Below are 21,682 nucleotides of genomic sequence, written 5' to 3'. Positions count from 1 at the left end.
ACACCACTAATCCTGCTTGATGAAATGTGTCCAAACAAGATGATAAATATTCCTCACAAACGTGCGTGAGATTGAGTATCGTGTTCGGTGCTTCTGATGACTGTACTAGGCTATTGTGGCATAAGTGACATGAAGTGGGGATAGGCGAGGTCGAACGAAGCTTCTAATACCATGCACCCGTGATCTGTGGTCAAAACATACCTTTCTCGCTCTTACGCCCTCAACTTGCAATTGCGCAAACAAGAACAACTCGAGAACCTCTGACAAAGAAACCAACACGCTAGCTTAATCAGGCTAGCTTTCTTGCTCGGGCAACGTGATTTCTTTGTCCCAGCGTGTTTTCTGCGCAAAATTCGATGTAATTGGGACAGTATGAGAGGGTCTGGTTGTTTGTAGGTAAAAGCGATAGAGATATGTAGCAGAGTTGCACAGGGCGTCTGCGAAAATGTGGAGGGGAATTTGAGATTCGGAGTGGGTGGTGCATGGACCATGTGAAGTTATGTGAGTTCATCAAGGGTGGAGTTGTGCCAGTTTTATGTACAAAGTCATGCTTTGATCTGGTGTTTACGGTGCTTCAGATATCACTTAGATCAATGAATGTGGTCGTTCGAAATATTCGGTAGATGTGTGTCTAGACTATGAGCCAACAGCATGTTCTTCGGCACCTAATATCCTACCTTCGACCCTGCCGCCATACGCACCACCATCCAAGATCCACTGCTCATTGTCATCATTATCGTCTTGTACTCTCCTCCAAGTACTTTTCCTATCCTCACTTCCTTCCTGCCCCTTGGCTTTCCCTTTATCAGCTCTAGCAGTCGGTCTAATCAGCGCACCCAGCAAAGGATTATTGCTGAAAGCCCCCGACCCAGCATTATCGTCCCGTTGCACTGGTGTCGTATCTTCCTCCTCTGCCTCTTCCTCAGCATCGCTAGCAGGTCTATCGACTTTAGCCATGCGCTTGACGAGTTTGCCGCCTACGACATCGATACTGGCGACCATGCGACGCTTTTCGTACTCAGGTCTTGCGTTCCACTCCATCTCACGCATGACTTTTTGCTGGCGTTTGAGTTCTGCAGCACGTTCGGTTGGGGATGCCCACATATTTGTGCCAGAGGTGGGGACGTCAAAGTCTGCAGCCTCGTCGTATACACGTGTACGTCTCGCGTTGTTGGCTTGGAAAGCGAGAAGTTTGTCTCTGTGCTCTTTGGCCTTGCTGACTGCCGAATCGCCTTCGTCTTCGGAGGGTGCTGCAGAGGAGAGTGGAGATGCTGCTGTGGATGCTGCTGCTGAGGAGGAAAGGAAATCGCGACCGGTAAACGCGCGAGGCTTTTGGCTGACCTCGGCGCGCTTGTGAGTTGCATTGTTGGTTGCTTGACGCTCTTTGCCGCGCTCATCTTTGAGCACACGCACCATACTTGTGATTTCTGTGGATGAGAGGAGGGGAGTTTCACAGAAAGTGCATGGTCCGAGACCCTCCTTAACACAGACGATCTTTCCACAATTAAGACAGTTTGGTGCGATGGTCAAGAGCGGGTGGCGTGTAGCCATGCAATTACACCTTCGCTTTGCGAGATCAGCTGCTGATTGTGAGTTTGAAGCCAAGGTGGGGTTGGTCTGCAGCTCCAGAGCTCGAATAGCAGAATCTAGATCTGACAAAGTCTTTCCAGCTCCATGCATATTGGTACCTCCAGTAATGTTGACCTTCGTCTTGGTCGGTGCGGGTGATGCAGTACGAGGAGTAGATGATTGCGATGGTGGAGGAAGGACATCAGAAATCAAAGGCCCAGATGCCGAAGGTGGAGCCCGAGGTCCACGAGATATGCCTCCAGCAGTACGGAGAGGAAGTTGTCTAGCATCAGGTGCCTCCTGCAAAGCCAGAGTGGTTGACAGAGATGATTGAGGCTTCTTGCCTCTCGATGATCCAGCCATGTAAACACCCTCATCCTGCTTTCTGTATGCGCCAGAAGCACCTCCGAGATCTTGAACCTGCCGCGCTGGTAGGTTGTGGATGTTCGCCTTCTTCTTTGGCTGCTTTGGCTGTCTCTTTGGTACACCTTCATCCTGAGTCGAGGGAGCCGCAGCCGCAGGACGAGCTTCTGAAGGCGGTGTTTGACGACGCGAATTAAATGAAGCAATGAACTCCAGAGCTTGCGGCGAGTCACCCAACAAGCCTCCAAGTTGTTCTGCCGCTACATCTCTGGGTAGTGTGTCGTGATATGTGATGATTTGCTTGAGTGAATCTTCATCCAAAGGCAAAAGACGTGAGATTTGGGGCACTGCCCATTTAACCAATGCTTCGGTCATGATACCCAGTCACAGATTCAACAATAATGTCTCTTGGCTGGAAGTTGAACAAAGTCTTGAGATGTCAAAAGAGAAGTTGAGCGCGGTGACTGGTCTTGGCGTCATCATCAATCGTCACCGTCACCGTCACCGTCAATCAAATCGGCGCTGGCCGCACGCGACTTGAGCCTCCCTCCAACATGCGACGCTCAGAGACACGTCCGAAGATGATCACATTCCTTCCAGCGTGTACGTAGACCAGCATCGAGTCATGATGAGAATAAGTACTCCCAAACGTGTTAATCTGCACCGCATGTAAAGATCGTGTTGGAGAGTAACAATGCTCATAACTTTTCAACTCCTATCTAGAGCCAAAACTATTCGCCATCTTCCAGATGCTGGCCAATTGCCGTACCATCGATATTCGAGGGTGCACCAACCCAATACAAGAACTAAACGCTATCAGAACATTCCAGCCAAGCAAAAAAGTCCCACCAATGCCTCTTGAGTCTAGAAATCGATTCCAGCAAACAAGTACTAGCCATGAAAGTACGCCTTCCTTTTGAGACCGGCTATGGGGTAGACATGAAGGGCTACCAATCAGAAGCGAAAAAAATGAAAGAAACAAGAACTAAAAGACATTTATCATTCTGATTAAAGCGATTTGTGACTCTGAGTCTGCAGACCACCATTCGATCCCTGGTTCCTCGGAGATTCTTCAGATCTCAAGGAGCAAATGTGGGGCGGGCTCACATTTTTTGCTTGCAAGACCAGCGACAGAGCGCATACAAGTGAAGACCGCAGTTCACATGCGCTGCTGGTTATTGAGCTTGCTGAGCATATTGCTGTCGGCTTGGCTCCTACCACCTTCAGAATTGGCCTGATTCTGCGCTTGTTGTGCAGCAGTTTGAGTGGCGCCCGGTGCTTGCTGCGGCTGCTGAGAGTGCGCAGCAGTCGAAGGTGGTGGCCCTTGAGTATGGTTTTGCTGGGGCTGAGGTTGACCACTTGGACCTACAAGCTCCTTGATGCGCACACCTCGAGCGTTGTTGGACGGGCTTGTACGCTCGTTGGTCGCAGGAATAGGTTTGGAGTCAGGATGAGACGTCACAGCCGGGTTGTACGCAGCCGCGGGAACAGACGCGGCATGAGTGTGCGGAGAATGAGAGGGGCGAGGCTGTTGTTCGTATGAGTAGGCTGTCTGAGGGGATGGTCTTCGTGGAGGTGCAGGCGCAAAGTATGGCTGAGCGTGAGGTTGCGCAGACTGGAACGATGTGGTAGACGAGGCAGGCGAAGCCGCTGCAGGAGTCAAGACAGTCGGATCAGGGTAGGTGTACTGCGGCTGAGCGTGGGGCGGGGGAGGTCCTTGTTGAGGCATCTGAGCAGCTTGAGCAGGGTTCGGTGGAGGAAGAGTCGGGGTATGCGGCTCTTCGTTGGGACGTTTGCGACCGGCCTCTTGAGCAGGGTTTGGTGTTCCTGTGGGTTGTGGAGGCGCAACATGAGGTGGTGGGGGTCCCTGTGGGACTGCACCAGGAGGCATTCCGTAGACCGGACCTTGAGGGGGGTATCCTTGAGGAGGAGGGTAGCCATGTTGCGGCTGAGGATAGGGATCACGAACTGCGTGCTGCTGAGGAGGTAGCGGCTGTCCATAGGCGCCATACAACTGCTGCGGAGGTGCACCCTGCTGTCTCCAGACAGTGTGGGCGGGAACGAAAGCCTGCGACTGTGCCGAGACAGGCGTGAAGACGCATTCTTGTGAGAAACGCTGACAATTGGTGCAGCGACCATCCTCGGACTGATCAAAACCAGAGCATCGGATCTAGAGAGTGTTAGGTGGTTACTTTCGAATGTCGGTCACTTGACATACCTTGCGACGTCTACAATAACGGCAAGCAATGGCCGTTCTCTGGCGAGGGGCAGGTTGAGGAGGGTAAGGGAGAGCCTGCTGGTAATGACCTGGTGGACCGTAGGCGTGCATTGGTGGTGGCAGTGAGCGATATTGTTCGGGGTGAGCAGGTTGAAGAGTGGTCATGTTTGGAGGACCTCCGTGAGGCACTGCCTGGCTGAGGGGAGGAATCTGATAGGAAAGAGAGGTTAATGTCACGCGAGAGTGTTTGCTTGTGCAACTCGACATACCTGAGGGGGCGGACGCTGTTGCGCGTACTGAGCCGTGGGATGCGGTGGAGGGGGTTGCGCCCACTGCTGCTGGTGCTGTGGAGGGGCAGAAGTGGACGGTGGAGGTGGGGGAGGTTGTTGATGTTGCGGCAACTGTTGGTGATGTTGTTGTTGCTGCTGCTGCTGCTGCTGTTGTTGGTGCGGGTGTTGCTGCTGATGTTGATGTTGGGGGTGTTGAGAGTGTTGAGGATGAGGTTGTTGTTGCGGTGGTTGACCATTGGCGTTTGGAGACCAAGCAGCAGGAGGTCCGGGGTTTGGGTACATCTCAAAATAAATAACTGCGGGAGGGGTGCGACTAATGCGCTTTGGTGAGATTTGTCGAACAGCAGTAGCCGAGTATGCACGTCGGCTGGCGTGGGATGTGGGATGTGGCAGCTATGTCGTAGTTGCACAAGGGAGGCGCGGGCCGCAGGCGAGCTGCAGGATCAACGGCACTCAAGGCAAGACAGCGGCGTCGGGTGACAGCTGCAGCAGAAAAACCGACAAGAAATTCAAAGACCTGATGCGCGAGTATTGGACGCTGCTGCGAAGAGTCGCGGGTGCGGATGTGCTGTCTCTCTTGTACGGAAAATCGACAGAATGACCTCAAGCGCGCTTCTAGGGGCGGCAGAAGGAGCGGTAGAAAGAAACGATGTGAATCCGACACACAGGCACGGAAATGTCCAAGGAACAGACGGTGGGGTTCCTGCCGCTATTTCAGGTGCGAAAGACCACCGGCTGTCCAAGCGGATCAGTTTGGTTGGTTGAACGGTACTGGTCTCAGGCGGGATTATGGATAGGCCCGGGGCGCTCTCTGGTTAGCGAGAAACGCGGACGGGTAGTGTGTCCGTGAGTTTGTGGATGCTTTTTGAGAAATCCAATATTCTGTATCAAGTCCGAGCGTTTTTGCGACGCTCCTCAAAACACTACTGACCACCATGCGCACCCGCGACCAACTCTTAAAGTGTCCATGTAAAGAAAGACGAGTAGACCCTGCGCCCGCTCCGCTCCTGCTGTCTCGCTAATCCTCTCAGTCTCTGCAGAACGAGGGCATGCGCGGCTCTAGCGTAGCAAATTTGTACGCAATAAACACAATTCCGTCGATCACGGCGCGCGCGGGTGAAGGCAGCCACGCAGTGTCGTAGAGACTTTAGCTTTGCGGACGCTGCCACTCTGTGCGCACAGAGCCGTGCCGTGATCGTAACGTTGTTCGGTGGTAGACTCCACTTTGGCGGGCAGGCGGTCAGAAAGACAAATACTACCGGCAGGGCAAAGCGAGATTCGAACGTGTCACGGAGGGGGCCTTGGTCGTCTCTACTAAGCTGCTCCCTAGCTGAAAGTGAACTTTGGCTGTCGTCGTCTACTTGCGGCATCACTGGCATGCATCGGTCGCCGGCGCGCTAAGACAGCAACTTGCTTTACCTGGTCCGAGTGCTTCTGCAGGCCTGACCCTCGGCTTGCCACGCGACAGCATGAACTCTCTGACCGAGAAGGATCTCGAGGTATGCAATGATCTGCGTTTAGGGTGAAGCCACCGTTCGCCGTTTTCGACGGTGCGAGCCTCGCCAAATTCTACTCCGTCAGCGGCTCCCGGCGTGTGCGCGCGTATGTTTGACGCGCTTAGGGACGATCTTCCTTGCTGACCGCTTCAGCGAGTCAACTTTCTTGCGCCCTTCGTTTGTCACTGTCACCTCTGTTCGCCCGTCGTCTCGCTTGACCGGTGACTTTTGCAACCTGTTTGCTTTGAGCGATCACGGCATCCGATCATCACCTTATCGTTTGCCCTATCCTTTCTAGTCAGTTTGCGCCTTGTCAATTGATTACGAAAAGACGTCGTCCTTGTCTTAGACAACACGTGCGGTACGGGACACTTGCCTTAGCCCAAACTATCCTCCCGCTGGCTCATGCGGCGCCCCGAGGAGACTGAGTTTGGGGCAACTTCCGGCTTAGAGGATGTTAAAGATCAGACCGTTTCAACGAACGCCATCAAGGGAGTGAGACTGAGGTCGCGCTTGACTGCTTGCCTCCACCGTCCGGTGATTTGACGTTCGCCCTGTCTAGGCTGTCCTGATCCTATTGGGACACAAGTCACCGAAATCGGAAAATCTGGGAAGGAGCAGTCTGGACAATGTCTTGCTTCGAGGGAGCATAGTTGTAAGGTATGGTCGGGTGATTCTCGAAGCGACGCATGCAAGCAACGCTGCTCATTCCAATTGGCGCTTGTCCGACTGTACTAACAGATCGAGACGGGGATTTATGATCTATCAGTCATCGAGATACCTAATTTTGTATGCAGAGGGGACAGTACAAGGTTTCAGTCTCAATGAAGGCCCGGGACGAAGCGCGAATGCATGGCATCTCTGAATCACATCACATTCCCTTCTTTCGTTTGTTCCCTTGCTTCTAACATGTCGCTGACATGCCGTACAGCACATAGAATGCGGAGTGGTGGCCCCGGGTCGTATTTGCGATAAGATGTAGCCTGCATGATCTAGAAAGTAAGTTGAAGTACACATGCTTGTTGATCAAGACAGTTACAGGCTGTCATGCGAACTCGCGATAGTCAGATGTAAATCTGCTATCGAGATCCAAATAACTCCAGAGCTATACTTGCTCTCGCGATATGGCTCCCAAAAGAGGAAGCCGACAGCATGTCAGCTCGAAGCCTTGAGCGTCGCTTGTGTCTTGCACGATCGCTCGCGGCTCGTATGCCCCTCGTCAGGCTTACCCCTCCGGCCGACGGCGGTCCGATCCGACTGTTTGACAAAACCAGACTAGCGAGGAATAGTGGACGATGCGATGTGTTTTGTCTCTTGGAAATGAAACAAATACAGGGCAAAAGCCATCACGATTAAAACAGAGACCTGTAATCTGTCGGTGACGTTGACCCGTCCGCGGCGTCCCGAAGGCGATCTCACTCATTTCGAGAAGCTCGCTGCCACCCGCGCGCGTAAAACTCCTTCCAAATGAACGATGAACATAAGGTACGGTACGCTGGGAAGCGGTGCGGATCGGAAAAAGACCGTCCGTTTCAACCTTGATCGTCATTACTGATCGGTCTGTGACCCGCGAGCGACGCCGTCAACACCAACACTCGTAAAACTGGATAGATTGCCGCGCAGGCTCGACACTGAACAGCCACCTCCTGCAGGAAGCATTCCCTGCCCAGACATGGATGCTGCATTTACAATTCATCAATCGTCGTCAAACCTCATACAGATCTGCCGTCCTTCCTACCTGGCCCAACCACTGCCCTGCTGATGATGAACCACACCCGAACATAGGAAGCACAGACTGGAAGCAACATGATAGTGGCACTGCTTGCACATGTACCGCGAAGCTCTAGTCCGAAAAGCGCATAGTGCTTCGTCAGGTGATTAAATTCTCATGCAGGTGGACAACGCAAAATGCACGCCCTAAAGCGAGGAAGAGACCAATCATAACTTATTCGAGCCTTGATGCGCTGGCATATTCTTTTTGACATTCAGACGTCGACCTGTCACCGACGACAAGTGCTGCAGAATGCGAGTTGATGGATTCAGAATATGCTGCAGCAGAGAATAGAATGACACATTCGTGGCAGTCGTCGATTTGTTGATCGCAGATTTTACGTGTCTATTGGTGCCTTTACCCGTTTCAACGGCATCTCTCTGACTCCCACTCCAGTCGCCTTTGCACTCTGCTATCCCTAAGCATCCGAGCTCTCTGCCTCTGAGCCTTCGTCTTCTCCATCTTCGGCTTCGTCCTCGCTGTCGTCTTCATCATCATCCTCCTCCTCCTCCTCACTCGGATCGGGGAGAACGATGCGGTTCAAGCAAGCGACCTTGAAATGAGCAAATGTCAGCCATCAATTCCGCAGATCCATGGTTGGCTAGTAAGGGTATTGGCAAGGAAGGTTTCAGAGGGCTTGCTTCAAAGAAGAACAGCCCCCGAAACAGACCACGCACCGTCCCCTCGGGCCGAACGGTTGACACTTTGTGGATACTGACTCGCGACCTTAAAAGGTCCATCAGACCCATCGCCGCCTCGTCGAAAGACGGTGCAACTCGAGTACCATGGTTCAACAACGCGCCTTCTCCTTTAGCCGAAGACGGTTTGAGAAGTTGAGCAAGGGCAGGCCTGCAAGAAGTCGAAGGATAGAACTCACAAAAGGGTGCAACGCGGAGAGCAGAGCCGTGATCCGGCGCAGGACTTGCGTGTCGAGGATTTCAGCATCCATCAACTTGGTGCCGACGGTAAAGCGTCTGAGACGTAGGAGGTCGATGTCCGGATGACCAGCGTCGTATCCCTAGAGCATGAATAGGGTCAGTTTCCGAACTTCCGTTTCGCATGTGTGTGCCACTGTATGACCATCTCGTCATGAATCATCCTGTTAATTTTGGCGTTCATGGCATGAGACACATGCATCAAAGGTAGGTTCAACTAGCGGGGTTCAACCGACTAGTCTACCAAACAACAACCAATTCACGAGTCTTGCTCGCCATCTCGGCACACGCGTCTCTGGGCGTCTGCAGGAGATGAATTCTAAGTGAATGGATATTAGCCATATCGGATGGGTAGGGCAACTTCGTACTCACTTTTGTGGTTTTCGCTCGAGATGAATCGAGGGCGGTCATCATCTCCTTTGCTCGTCTCATTGAAGTGTCCAGAGAGGCAACGCGGGACGCTCCAGCCCGAGCGGGAGTAAGGTAGTCGCAGAGGAACCCCTACCCGCCCGGGATCAAGCATGGACCGAAGGTTCCTAGCCATCACCTGTGACGAGTTGCATCCGCGATCCTTCGTGACCGATCGACTTTGCTTCTTCTGCTCCTTCCCTCAAATTGAGACGTCCGGCAGTTGCTCTTCTGATGCTACTCGCTGATTGAGATGTTCACACGCCGAGGATCATGAGACGGAAGTTTCGCATCGCGTTCCATCCCGGACGTGTCCCTGTGGCTTTCGTGAGGGTATCAGCCAGCCACAACGCTCCGGAAGGGGCTGAAAGCTGGTTATAATCCTCCGTGAAGCATGTGCTGACACATCGTGAATGTAGAGCGCCAACAAAGATGTCCGGCTTGGCAACCTTTACTCACGACGACATGCACGATCTATGTACTGAGTGGAGTAAAGAGAGGTTGGCTGCTTACCTTTGGCTTGGTCTTCAATGCAGTTTCCGCATTCGTCTTGACAAACGCTTTCACAGCCGATTTCGACGAAGAACCGGACAGGAATTCAGCTCGCATCGTGTCATTCATCAACACGTCCTTGAGCCGCTGCGGATTGTGGTCGATGGTGTTACGGAGTGCTGCTAGAGCTCTTGCATCTGGAGACCAGTAGCCTCCACCTGCGCGACGAACTGTCAGCTTCGGTCCTAAATGCTTAGTGCTCACTGCTGCTGGCAAAGACAGCTTGATGTAGCTCGAGAAGCTCAAGGACAGTGGAGACTAGGACGTGCAATGCAGTCCTGACGAACTCCTCGACCCAAAGCTAAGAGCCACACGAGCTACCTGACAACGCAAAGAAGCTGCTGTCTCTGATGACGAACAAACGGCGAGAAATGCATGCGCTTATAACAACAATGATCGCAACCTCGTTGACCACCAAGTAGGCATGGAAGCCCCTCCGTAATCCACGTCAGAACCGCTCCTCGGGAACCTAGCGTCACAGCAGGACCAGAACAAGAAGGCGACCAGCAAATCCCAGCACCTTCTTTTCGCACCGGAGTACAACCAAAGAGCATGGAAACCATACTGTCAATCAAGAGCTCGTGAGAGCCAACACACCCTTTCGTGTATTGTACTTCGGGCTATGTCAGGCTTGAAGGACGAGCTCGATCGTTGCCCTTTCTGTGCACTAGAGCTTGCATCCTCGAGTTGAGAGCACACCTAGACCGTCTGAGTTCAAGTCGCATGGACCCAGAACTCGTCAAGCTCTCCCTCACTAGGGAGAACTATGTTGTGACGCCATAATTTTATCTCGGCAACTGAACGCATCGCTACATGTGATAGTGAGAGAGGGACGTGATCGCCGAACTCTAGCACACAGAAACACGACGTCTGTCATTTTGGACATCAAGCCTGAGCCGGATGACGACGCCGGTATCTTATCAATTTAAGCACGGCTCGATCCTAATGATTGACGCTATGGTCGCCCAAACCTCCCGGGAGCGGGTGGAGATTCAGGAGGCTATCGCTCCGAGCACGGGACTGACAGTACGAGTAGATTAAACAAGCCACAGCCATGCAAAATCAACAAGCGCCATATGAAAGGAAAGGACGGGGAACAAGAATCGCGTCACTCACCAACGAAACTTTCGCCTGGGCTAATCTGCACATAGTAGGCAGCATATGGTCCTTTACGGCCCGTTCGACTCCTGAACGTTTGTGCTTGATCAGTATCGTGATAGTGATCCTTCTGCTCTCGCGTGATGAACTAACCAGGCGGCGGAGAAATATGGCTACATAAGGTCAATGCGTTAGTATTAGCGTCGCGGTAGGTAACATGGGCCAGATCGATGCTGCAGGCAGGTTTGCTTTGCGGCCGAGAGGATCTCTAGTACATACTTTGTAAGGTGTAGGATCTTTGCTGAATCGTATGTCCCTATAGATGCGGAAGACCTGATCACCAGGATCTGTGTCAGTCATGTGTGATCGACCTTTGTATGGAAATTACCGACCACATCCTTGAGGGGCAGTTCAGGAATGGTGTCATCGATCTTGGTGAGCTCCTCGGTCAATACTTCCACGAACGAGTTCCAGTCTTTCAAGCTCGAGCGGTAGTCGGCATCGTACACTGCAAGGGTGGTGACAAGTCAGCCGATTGCATGAAAAACACGGGAACGTGAACCAGTCCGTCATTGGAGAATGGCGTGCATGCTCTAGGCAGCGGTGTGATCAAGCGCTTGAGCGTGTGGTGGAGTTGTGGAGTACAGGCGAGAACCAACGTTCTTTCGGTGATCTGGCTGCAAGCTACTGCACAAATGCTCGAGCTGCAAACAGAGCCAATATCACTCAAATAAGCCGAAGGGTAATTTCTCGGCCGAGAGAATGTTGTCTCGTGTTGCGTACTAAGGCGTCGTAAGAGGAAAATGCCCACGCGGCTATCTGGCGACAATCGAGACCGAGATGGGAATGTGGAGAATTGATAGATCAGGGTCCTCATCGGATTCTCTGGACTCGACACGGAGCGAGATGCACACGAAATAGGTCAGGGAGGGTAGATGAACGCTTACTCTTGAGCCACTCTCGGTCATTGTTGGCTTTGAGATCCTTGAGAAATAGCATGGTGTTAGGGTGGATCGTGTTATCGGCGTAAGGAGTGTTGCCTGCAGTCCTGGGCTTTGGCCTCTTGATGATAATCTGAGTTCCAGGAGCAAGTCCAGTGTTGACACCTTGACGCCAGAGCTCCTTCCCTTTGCTGCCTGTAATCGGAGCGGTGTCCGTGACTTTCGACGACGCAGGTGCTCTTCGCTTCTGCGGACGCTGCGAGGTATCTGAAAATTCCTCTGAAGAGATATCGGAATCATCTTCAGATTCTACGACAGCACTGGACGATCCATCTTCTACTTCGGATTCATTCTCGGGATCAGGCTCGAAATATTTGCTTTTAGTAGCAGCTCTTCTGGGTGCTCGACTGGTCGTCTGCTTGCGTTTGCGATCCCCAATATCCAGGTCGTTCGCTTCCTTCTTCTCAAGCGTCCCTGCCGGCTTTGGTGCCATATTGTTGCGCGTCTATTTGGCTGTTTACGAAAACGATGTCCAAGTGGAGATGAGGGTCCAGAGTTTCCACAATATTCAATCAGTATTATATTCCTTGTAGATGTTGAGACACCAGTCTTGCGACTAGAGATGACCGGCGTAGAGTGAACCAGATTTTGATCAATTTGAGAAAATGCGATGAAGGCCAGCACTTTGTCCGTGTGTCCAATTCAATTCGCGAGTCGTTTCCACGCGACACCGAACCGGGAGCATCGCATTCCAAATGACATCATGAAGCCCCTCTTACATCGAAACACCTTGCATCTCATGGATTTTCGCTCGACAGGAAAGAAAAGAAAAATAATCACACGATCGCACTCGCTACTCAATACGAGAAGCATTGAACACTGCTGAGCGAAGCCACATCTCTACGTCTGGTAAACTGCGGAATCCCACGCAATGTCGCCGGCATTCGCGGCTAAGAAGGCGAAAATTCTGCAACAACTCACAGCGCCTAAGGCTCCGTATACGGACACCTTGCCTAAAAGCAGTGTAGATGTCGGCATCCGAAAATTGGTCGACGAGATCAACGAGATAGACACACTAGCTACGACAAGCAGTTGCGCCGGACGCATTGCCGTATATCTGGAAGGCAGGGAGCAGAACTCACCACGACCGACGCCGGACGATGATGCACATATCTCTGATGTCGCCGCTGCAGGTGTAGAAAGCGGTGGTCAGTCGTTGTTTGTGTCGCATGACCCATTGCCATTGTCAGGCAAAGGACCCGTAGCTCCTATGTTGGGTCTATCCGATCACACCAACTTGGGCGTGCCTTCATCTGTGAAGGGCGTGAGGTGGGTACGGTGCAAATTTGAACCGATGGTAGGTGCTATCTTCATGCCTCATTCTCTACCTTTGGCTGTTCGGGCCTAGATCACACTTGGTTGAAAGTAACGAACATCAACCCCGAGTTAATTGACGAGCCAGATCTTACATGTTTTGTGTTCCTCGCTTGAGAGCGCGCAGAAAGTAAACACAGCGGCCCTACAATCTGGCTTCAGAGAAAGCGGCATCTCGAGCATTTCGACAGACAACCTTCGGACATCCACGGCCAAGGTAGCAATTCGGACGACCAGTCTTGCTTTCGACAGTGTGATCGGCTATGAAGCGGCTGATGGCAAACTAATACCAATGGTCACGGAAGCATACATGCGTGTCCTTGTTGAGCTTTGCAACGAGAGGTTCCTAGTCAACAAAGAAAGGACGGAAGCATTTCGCACAGCAATACTCACGAGTTTTGGACCGCCAGAAATACAATTTTCTGGCCCATGCGCGTGGGAACCTATTGAACAGCGTAGGGCAAGGATGAAAGAGGATGGCATCCGACGTCAAGCAGAGACGGACGCACAAAGAATTGCCGATAACTGATCATCTCGACCCCTTCTCTACACCCAATTTTTTTTTTCAAGCACTTTGTAATTATCCTACTGGCATTCCTATAATCCTCGACCAGCTCGCGCCGTCTTTCCCAACCAAGATTTCTGAGACCAAATCGTGCTCTGTTTGTCGAATTTCTTCTGCACAATGGGCCACAATCAGCTGCACAAAGCCACACGGACACCTGGAGGAACAAAACCACAATCACGCTCAGACTTCCCAATTATCTGCGTTTGTGTCAATATTTTCGCCGTCAGCTTTGCAACGTCTACTGCAATCCTCACATGCAGTTGTAGCACTGCAAGCCACCCGGCGTGTTCACAGCCTTGTAGTTGTGCCTCGATATCACATCATCCTCAATCTGTCATATCTGGACCACTTTCAAAGAAAGCCTGTCACGATGGCACTGTTCCAAGAGTATCAGTCTTCAGAGTTGAATAATTTACATTATAGACCTTGGTCGGGCAAATCTAAACCAATAAACAGACGCAATGGTGTAAAGTGTTGATGTTATTGTCGAGATGCTGCTTGACCCGGATTTCCCCCCCGATGAGTCCTGTCCTACCTATGTTAGAAGCTACGAAATGATACCTCCTTCTCGTCTCCGATTGTTACGTACAATTTTACCGACATGAGCAGGGCTGTGCCTATCAGTAACGCTACTGCTGGATCCATCCTACAGTGACGTAGCTTGGCAGGCTACGACTATCGGCTATCCTTTATACTTGAGACGTGAACAAAGGTCGTCTACGACATTCTGGCTGTACTCGTAAACAACAGATTGATATTTCATCTTCCGCACGAGCAAACTATCCCGATATAATGATAACAGCAATGGCAGTCCGAGCCAGCAACAGCAAATTCCCAGCAAATTAAAACAACACAACCATCCATCAAATCCATTCAACTCCAGCAATATCACAGCAGAAGAACGTGAAACATCTCGTACCCCATCTCCCATATCCTTTCACACTCATCATCTCCATTACTCTCTCCTCCCCTTCACAAAACCCTCAACTCAATCCCCCCAAACCCCTCCCCCTGCTCCGCCCCCAACAACCCCCTCGTAACCAGCGCCAACACATGCAAAAACCCTTGCGCAGCCACAACCCTCGTATTACCCCCCGGTGACAACAACACCTCAAACTCCACAAAGCCACCACGTTTATCTTCTTCGGATGAAGAAGCTTCCACATCAAGAACAGATGCAATGGCTTCTACTACAGTGGTTTCTGCTTCTTGTTGGTGGAGTTCGGAATTTATGGCGGCTTTTACAAAGGCGAGAAAGTTTAGGGATTCGGTGGCGAGGGTGGTGGTGAGCCAGTTGGGGGTGGAGGCGGTTTGGGTGGATACGGCGGCGGCGGGGCCGAAGAGGTTGTAGGAGGGGGCGAGGGAGGGGTGGGGTGGTGAATCTTCGTCGTTTATATTGTCGTTGATGACGGCAGGGGGAAAGGTTTCGTCAAAGTGGGCATTGTCGTCGCTGTGTACGAAACCTAGGTCTTCGGGGTTTGTAGTAGGGTGGGCTCCACGGCCTACTAGAGGGGACTGGGAGACAATGCGACGATTGCGGGTGTGAGAGGCTGGGGGGATGAAGCCACCGCCTGCAACTGAGCTGCTGGGGCCTGCGACGGGAAAGGGTGGTATATAGCCGTGGTGAGAGGATCCACGGGAAGGTGGGGCGGCATGGTTCCAGGGCAGCGTATGGGCTGAAGAGTGTTGATCTGCCATTGGAGTCGGTGCCTCACGACCTTGCTCAATGGTGTCGACACTGTCATCAGCAAAGCCAGTGTCGAAAATAGCGGCATTGTCAACCTCTGCTCCTCTGCCCACCTCGTTGTCGTCGCTGCGGGCGCGAACTCTTCTGCCTTCGTCGTCGACCTCTCCCTCATCGCTTCTGGCATGCTTTGCCCCTGCTACTGTGAGCTGAATGCCAGTCAGTGCCTCAAGAAGAGCACTTCCGCTAAACATTTTCAAAGGCTCAGGCATATGCTCCTCAGCACCTTGATATGCCAAACCCAGACCGCCAATACCATTCTGCAACACCCAAAAGTCTGCATTCTTGCGTGCCAGAGTAACACTCTTGTTCTGCAACTTATGACGAGAGACTTCTGACTGATGCTCCAGGTAATCACGATCCCAATCCTGGAGATCAGAGTTGTGAAGTTCGAGTTCTTGATCCTGAGGTAATGGTTTAGGGATACGGACGCGAACCGCTGGAGCGATGGCCGTGGTAGATGAAGTTTGGCTTTGAGCTTTTTCTCCTTCAATAGGTGCTGGGTGATCTGAGTCTGTTTGTTGGGCGGCAGCGCGGGGAGAGAATGGCTCTACATCTTGCATGTCGACGTCGTTTTGATATACAGGAAGAGGATCATCGTCGTACATGACCACATCGCGGTCAACGTTCGAGCCTGGCAAAGCGCCATGACGCAAAACAGGTGCAGGCGTATGAACAGAAATTGCGCGTCCAACATCAGGTGCAACGACATCGTCGATGAAGTTGCCATCTTCGTCAAAGCCGAAACCGACATCTTCAAGCAACTTCTCCTCACGGGCGCCGTATAATGATTGACTGAATCCTCTGTTGTGGCCAGAACTCGCAAGGCTTCCACCACCAAGACCAAGACCAAAGCCACCGCCGGCTGAGTTGGAAGACGCTGACGGCGGAATGATGATGTCCAGATTCGGATCCAGATGTTCAGAACCCAGAGCACTTGAGACAGCAGTATGTGGCGAGAGAAGACCTGATCGCGGAGACGAGCCTTCGCCACTGGTGAGACCAAAGTCGTCGCGGAAAGGGTCAAAGTCGATGCCCCAGGCTAGCTCTGGAGAGAAGTCTGGATCGTCGTTGAGAATGAGTTGAGCAGGTCTGTTGTATGTTAGTCAGTCACGGCAATATGTGGGAGAAATCGAGATGCATACTTGGCCTTGTGCTTGCCATCGAGCTCAATCGGTGCAGCGTGAAGAGAGCGCAGCAGAGCACGAATCTTGTTTTGCTCGACTTGTGCGTCTTTGAGCACGAAGTTGCATTGCTCGCCATATACACGCGTGACTCCATACCTGAGATGACGTGTCAATATTGCTTCGATCCCTACTGGTCCAAAAAGTTACTCACAGTAGATTGCTCTGTAGTCTGAGCGCCATAGGAGCTTCTGGCGATACAATAGTCTGACATGCCTTGGTGATATTGACGGCGCAGATTTCCTTGCGGTCAACTTTCTTGAGCGTGGATTTCGAGCCCAATGTAGCAACAAGCCTAAATACTATACATCAGAAACGACGCATCGAAGAGTGATCGATGTGGACTTACCAGACTGTTGCAACGCCGTGCTTGCGCGAGGTGAGAACTATGCCCACTCATGTCAGATGCGACAATGGTGATTGAGAGTGCGCCGACTTACCCTCGTGACTGTAGAACATGATTAAATTTCGCGCAGAGACATGGGTCAAAGAATAAAAAGAACAGAAAGGATTGCGCACGAAGTAAGTAGATGAGCTGATAGTCAACGAAGAAAAGTTGGAGAAAGTGTTTTAACGCAGAGGGAATGTACAGAGGATGTGTTGTCCGATGAGACGCGTGGAAGAACAGCGAAAAGGCAGAGCGCGTTCTGAGAGCGGCGTATTTCGTGTCGAGAGAACACTCACGAAGAAAAGCTGTGTCTGGAAGAGGCGGATGAAATGTCTCGAGACTAGGTAAACTATCTCGACCTCGATACTGCTGTTGACGGGGTTGACAGCCGACCTCATCTCATAGTTTACTCCATCTCAAAGCGCCCTTGGTCCTAATTCAAAGCCGTGGGTTGGCTCTGTATATCGGACACTGATCGCGGGCAACTCGAGCACCACTTCAACCTTCACTTCCACCTTCGCTTAGCTAGTCCATGTATTCCGCCAGAATCCAGTCCTTCCAGTAATCCTAGTCGTGTTGCCCAATTGCGTCGCCTCAAGGCTCGTGCGATAAAACCACCGGCGGCTTTTCCTCTGATAGTAAGGGGGTCGATTGGTTCGAACTTCCGGCGCAGCGAAACTCATTTGCTGTTGTACAAGATTCATGAATTTCTGCTCGGTTTTTCCAAGGTTCTTTAGCGAGAGAATTGACTTCCTCGCCACAGATGGGGGACGTCCCCAGCTATGTGTACATAGGGGCTTGGGTTTTGCCATTTGTGGATCCAGATTTACTTTTTGGTCTTGTCGATGCGAGTGGTGTATATGTCGTCGTCTCTCGACGTTTTGACTTCGGATGTCCCTTTTTGAGCAATGCTGACCGGATTGATGGCTGCCACCGCGGTGATCTGTGCCGTAGTCGTAGGTCTCTCCAAGAAGTCGGCCTCTTCTCACGCATACATCTCTCCTGTCTAGACTCCATCTTTTCGACCAAGCCTTTTACTTGACGTGTGCGGGGGCATCTTGTACCATGGCGGCTCTCTTCCTTCATGCCAGACCAACCAAGATCCTCGGTGAGCCGGTCAAAGAAGCTGTTAGTCCATCTTAATGGCCGCCCCAGGCTGCAGACGGAGACTCTGCTATGTCCTGCCAGCGACCACCCTTTCCTCTCGATGGAAAGGCTTGAATGTCTGTTCATGTTCTCCATGTCTCTTACTTTTCCTTCTCTGCTTTTTCCTTCTCCAACCTTGCCAATTCTTTCACTCTCTTCCTCTCCTGTTTCCTCTTCTTGACTTCCAACTCATCAATCTTCTTGTCCAGCATGATTTTCTTTTGCATCAAGTTGGCACGATAGGTTTCGAGTTCTGTGATTTGCTGGAGTGGTGTTGCTGTGATTGCCTTTTCTTTTTCCTGTTGCACAATCGCTTGTCAGTGTGTGTGCTAGGATGAAAGATGGAAAGAAGAGACGTACCTGTTTGATGTCTTGCTTCATCTTCAGACCGGCACCATACCAAGCTCCTGTGGCAGTGACGGCGGCAATACTGCCAGTGAGGACGAAGCGACGGAATGTCGCAAATTGAGGTGTCGACATGGTGTATGTCTGGTCTAGAGGCTATTGACAAGCAAGGAAAGAGTAGACAGCCAATGATGGCAGAGATTCATTGCTGCTGCTGTCCGGATCGGCTTGTCCCGCCGCATGACGCTTTTCTCCGCAATCTGCATCAATTGATTGTTTACCCTCCAAACTCTACGCCAACCCTCTCTGTCGCAAACAATCTCCGCAAGCAACAACCAAAGCCACCAACTGCCAAAAACACCTGTCCATCGTCCAAAACCCTCTGCCTCAACGCCGTCAAACACCCAAACATGTCCAACTACACCTCCCACCGCCAATCCCTAGCCCCCAACCCCCGCACCTCTTCCGCAAACCACACCTCCCACACCTCCCACGCCTCGAACCCATACCCAAACCCTCACACCTCAAACACAAATTCCCGCCTCTCCACTCTCCCTCCAGTCGCCTCCAAACAACGACAACTCTCGCATCTAAACTCTCAATTGGCGCAATTGACAGCACACATGTCTGACCTTGAGAATTTGCTACGCATGACTGCTGTACAGGCGGAAGGGATGAGGGGGCTGGGTGGGTACGCGGGGGCTATGTTTATGGCTGCTAGTAAAGTTTTGGGGGAAGAGGCTGTGAAGAATGAGGAGAAAAGCAGTGGGAAGTGATGGGAGATGAGAGATGAGAGATGCAAGCACTATCCTCGTACTTGTGTATCCGAAAGCAAAAGTGCTGTCACAATACCCCGACAACGCCATGATCTACGAGAAGAAAGTACGCTTTTGATTGCTGGAGACATGTCGAGGATTCAACGACATTCGTCATCTTTCATTGCTACAACGCTCAGCTCTCGACATCTTCGGAGCATCCTACGCAGGCCTCGCACACGCCGCATTGGAGCGCTTCTGCCCAACAAGAGGTCAAAGTCCAACCGTCTCACTAGGCGTATAGATGAGCATACTCACAACGGGCTCGACAAAACACGCAAAGGACCAAATGCGCTACCACCTCGTCACTATCACATCGTGACAGAGGAAATGAAAGTGACACCTGGGCAAGGTCAAAGCAAGGTTTTGGAAGTCATCATGCATGTCATTCCACGTCATTTGTCTTACAAAGAAACCCTCAAGGCCAAATCTCTATAGCCTGCCGCCGCTATGGGGGGAAAAAAAAGAGAAAGCAAAAAGTCATCCCCTCCATGTAATCAACAGAAGTTGTTGCAAATTCCATCCTCTATGATCGTGAGTCGTTGTAACCCATGCTTTTTTCTCTTGTCAATGCAAAAAAAGGAAAGGGAAGATTTGCAGAGAAAGAAGCTTTATGCCAAAGCCTTCTCGGCGTCCTCGATCGACTTCTTGGAGGGCAGCTCGACGGCCTTGTACAGCAGGATCAGAGCAGAGTGGCTCTCACCGCCGCCGGACAGTGTCTCGACCTTGTCGGCCTCGACTTCGCTGACCTTGTCGTCGTTGAACCACCACCACTTGCCGTCTTCCTCCTCGATGCTACCGTCGATGTTCTTGCGGCCGGTCTTCTTGATGTACGAGGTGTAGTGACCGCTGTCGGCGCTAGAGCCCTGGTGAGTGATGACGGCACGGAGCTCGTAGAGTCCAGTCTGGTTGGCTGACTCGTCGGCGGCGAGTGTAGGAGAGACCTGGGCGAGGAGATCCTTTCTCATGGCGAGAATCTTCTCTGCGCGCTCTCTCTCGATCTCGGCGTCGGTCTTGTAGGACTCTGTACCACCCATCTCGGTGTCACCGCCGGATGCGCTCATGCCAACGTCCTTCTTTTGCTTGCTGGACTGAGTTTCCGTGTCCTTTTCCTTCTCCTTGCGCTTCTCCAGAGGCTCGGAGGCGCTACCGGCCAAATCGTCGTGCTCCTTCTTCATTCGCTTCTGTCTCTTCTTGGCGCGTTCGACGTCCTCCTCTTCCTTGCGTACCTCGCGAATGCGGTCGCGGATGGGAATGAGCTGCTTCTTGAGCTCGTCGGTGCAGAACTCGACAGCGTCAAGCTCCATGGGGAAGGTGACCTTGCGCATGATCTTTGCCTTCTTCTGGGTGTCCTTGCGCCAGAAGAAGCGAACAAAGTGAACGGGCATGTACTTGGGCAGGCGAGAGATGCGGGAGGACTTTGTGTAGGTAGCCTCGCGGCCAAGGGATTCGGAACGCTTCTCGATGGTCTCGTTGAGAGCAATGTTGACTCCCTCACGGAGGTGGTTGGTGTCGCCGCGGATGTTGCAGTCGAGCTTGAAGAAGACGTCGCTACCCTTGACGGGCTCTTCGGTGGCACTAGATTCGTCACAGGTCATAACTGATTCGGTCTGGCCAGCCATGAACTTGTCAACCCAGTTGTTGCCACGGACGTTACCCGAAGACGACGAGGAGGAACCGTCTTGCTGCAGCTTCTGGCGAAGCATCTGAACGATCGAGGACCAGGCCTCTTCGGCATCCTGTTGTGCGTAGCCGTGGCCATCCTTGGCCTTTTGAGAGAACTGAGGGTAGCTCTGGCGGAGAGCGTTCAGGAAGACGAGAGGAGGGAAGCCTTGCTGAGTCTCGCCCATCTGCTTGTACAGGTCGCGCAAGGAGCCAGTCAGGTCGGTGGACGAACCGAGACCACTCAGGCCGAATTCGCTAAGGTTGCCGAGACTGGAGGAAGGACCAGCGTTGCCGCTGCAACTCGCGTTAATCATGTGCTGCTCAAAGAGCTGAGAGTGCCAAAGCGGTTGTGATGTTCGCGTACCTGTCCTTGTAGCTGTCAAGAGCCTCGCTGAGCTCAGGCATGCTCCTCAAAGTCTGGAGGGCCGAGTTGAGGTAGCAGGTGTTGCCGAGGTTCTGAAGACCGGCGGGAGTAGCGCCGGAGACTTGAGCGGCCTCTGCCTCTGTCATGTCCTCTAGGAAACGGATCTTTTGGGCGGGGCGGTCGACTTGGGATGCAGGGTCGCCGGAGGGCGTGCCCATCATCATGAACTGCTGACCAGCCTTGGCCTTCAGGGATGAAAGAGGAGTATCATCCTTCAACTGTCCTCCCTTGATGAGGATCTTTTGACGCTCGGGTTCAACGTTTGTGAGAGAGTACACTTGATATTTGAACTCCTCGCCGGTTGCTTCGGGGTCAAGATCGACTTCGTACTTTGTGCCCTGGTGTTTGACGATGACGGGAATGGAAGCCATGGTGGATATGTGCACAC

The 21,682-nt window shown here is 52.1% G+C and overlaps 9 protein-coding genes across 9 annotated transcripts; 2 read left to right on the top strand and 7 right to left on the bottom strand.

The window, feature by feature from the left end:
* Positions 1-599: 599 nt before the first annotated feature.
* AUEXF2481DRAFT_44046 (uncharacterized protein) lies at positions 600-2,340 on the bottom strand. The gene has a single exon (XM_013484484.1). The coding sequence runs from the start codon at positions 2,305-2,307 to the stop codon at positions 637-639; it is 1,671 nt and encodes a 556-aa protein (XP_013339938.1). The 5' UTR covers positions 2,308-2,340; the 3' UTR covers positions 600-636.
* A 751-nt stretch (positions 2,341-3,091) lies between these two features.
* Positions 3,092-4,722, bottom strand: AUEXF2481DRAFT_8523 (uncharacterized protein; the record flags this gene model as incomplete). The annotated part of the gene is made up of 3 exons (XM_013484452.1): positions 3,092-4,102; positions 4,151-4,360; positions 4,420-4,722. 3 exons carry the CDS (start codon positions 4,720-4,722, stop codon positions 3,092-3,094), a joined length of 1,524 nt encoding a protein of 507 aa, XP_013339906.1.
* Positions 4,723-8,067: 3,345 nt separating this feature from the next.
* AUEXF2481DRAFT_44040 (uncharacterized protein) lies at positions 8,068-12,317 on the bottom strand. Its single transcript, XM_013484483.1, has 8 exons — positions 11,648-12,317; positions 11,093-11,208; positions 10,980-11,033; positions 10,854-10,873; positions 10,719-10,789; positions 9,564-9,760; positions 8,585-8,725; positions 8,068-8,260 (listed from the first exon to the last, which is right to left on the bottom strand). The coding sequence occupies exons 1-8, from the start codon at positions 12,132-12,134 to the stop codon at positions 8,126-8,128; spliced, it is 1,221 nt and encodes a 406-aa protein (XP_013339937.1). The 5' UTR covers positions 12,135-12,317; the 3' UTR covers positions 8,068-8,125.
* A 108-nt stretch (positions 12,318-12,425) lies between these two features.
* Positions 12,426-13,312, top strand: AUEXF2481DRAFT_465492 (uncharacterized protein). Its single transcript, XM_013484528.1, has 2 exons — positions 12,426-12,998; positions 13,088-13,312. Exons 1-2 carry the CDS (start codon positions 12,573-12,575, stop codon positions 13,130-13,132), a joined length of 471 nt encoding a protein of 156 aa, XP_013339982.1. The 5' UTR covers positions 12,426-12,572; the 3' UTR covers positions 13,133-13,312.
* Positions 13,083-14,179, top strand: AUEXF2481DRAFT_465499 (uncharacterized protein). The gene has a single exon (XM_013484527.1). The coding sequence runs from the start codon at positions 13,492-13,494 to the stop codon at positions 14,059-14,061; it is 570 nt and encodes a 189-aa protein (XP_013339981.1). The 5' UTR covers positions 13,083-13,491; the 3' UTR covers positions 14,062-14,179.
* A 376-nt stretch (positions 14,180-14,555) lies between these two features.
* AUEXF2481DRAFT_33036 (uncharacterized protein) lies at positions 14,556-16,970 on the bottom strand (the record flags this gene model as incomplete). Its single annotated transcript, XM_013484469.1, has 5 exons — positions 14,556-16,419; positions 16,473-16,610; positions 16,666-16,806; positions 16,861-16,897; positions 16,952-16,970. 5 exons carry the CDS (start codon positions 16,968-16,970, stop codon positions 14,556-14,558), a joined length of 2,199 nt encoding a protein of 732 aa, XP_013339923.1.
* Positions 16,971-17,324: 354 nt separating this feature from the next.
* Positions 17,325-18,573, bottom strand: AUEXF2481DRAFT_464912 (uncharacterized protein). The gene is made up of 2 exons (XM_013484526.1): positions 18,406-18,573; positions 17,325-18,344 (listed from the first exon to the last, which is right to left on the bottom strand). Exon 2 carries the CDS (start codon positions 18,139-18,141, stop codon positions 17,680-17,682), a length of 462 nt encoding a protein of 153 aa, XP_013339980.1. The 5' UTR covers positions 18,142-18,344; positions 18,406-18,573; the 3' UTR covers positions 17,325-17,679.
* Positions 18,147-18,525, bottom strand: AUEXF2481DRAFT_8519 (uncharacterized protein; the record flags this gene model as incomplete). The annotated part of the gene is made up of 2 exons (XM_013484451.1): positions 18,147-18,344; positions 18,406-18,525. The coding sequence occupies 2 exons, from the start codon at positions 18,523-18,525 to the stop codon at positions 18,147-18,149; spliced, it is 318 nt and encodes a 105-aa protein (XP_013339905.1).
* A 1,243-nt stretch (positions 18,574-19,816) lies between the features above and the next one.
* On the bottom strand, positions 19,817-21,665 carry AUEXF2481DRAFT_69797 (uncharacterized protein; the record flags this gene model as incomplete). Its single annotated transcript, XM_013484506.1, has 2 exons — positions 19,817-21,125; positions 21,235-21,665. 2 exons carry the CDS (start codon positions 21,663-21,665, stop codon positions 19,817-19,819), a joined length of 1,740 nt encoding a protein of 579 aa, XP_013339960.1.
* Between the last annotated feature and the right edge of the window lie 17 nt (positions 21,666-21,682).

This window comes from Aureobasidium subglaciale, assembly GCF_000721755.1.
Source record: "Aureobasidium subglaciale EXF-2481 unplaced genomic scaffold scaffold_29, whole genome shotgun sequence".
Lineage (NCBI taxonomy): Eukaryota > Fungi > Ascomycota > Dothideomycetes > Dothideales > Saccotheciaceae > Aureobasidium > Aureobasidium subglaciale.
The sequence above is the reverse complement of the archived record's forward strand: the minus strand, read 5'-3'. Positions and strand labels throughout refer to the sequence as shown.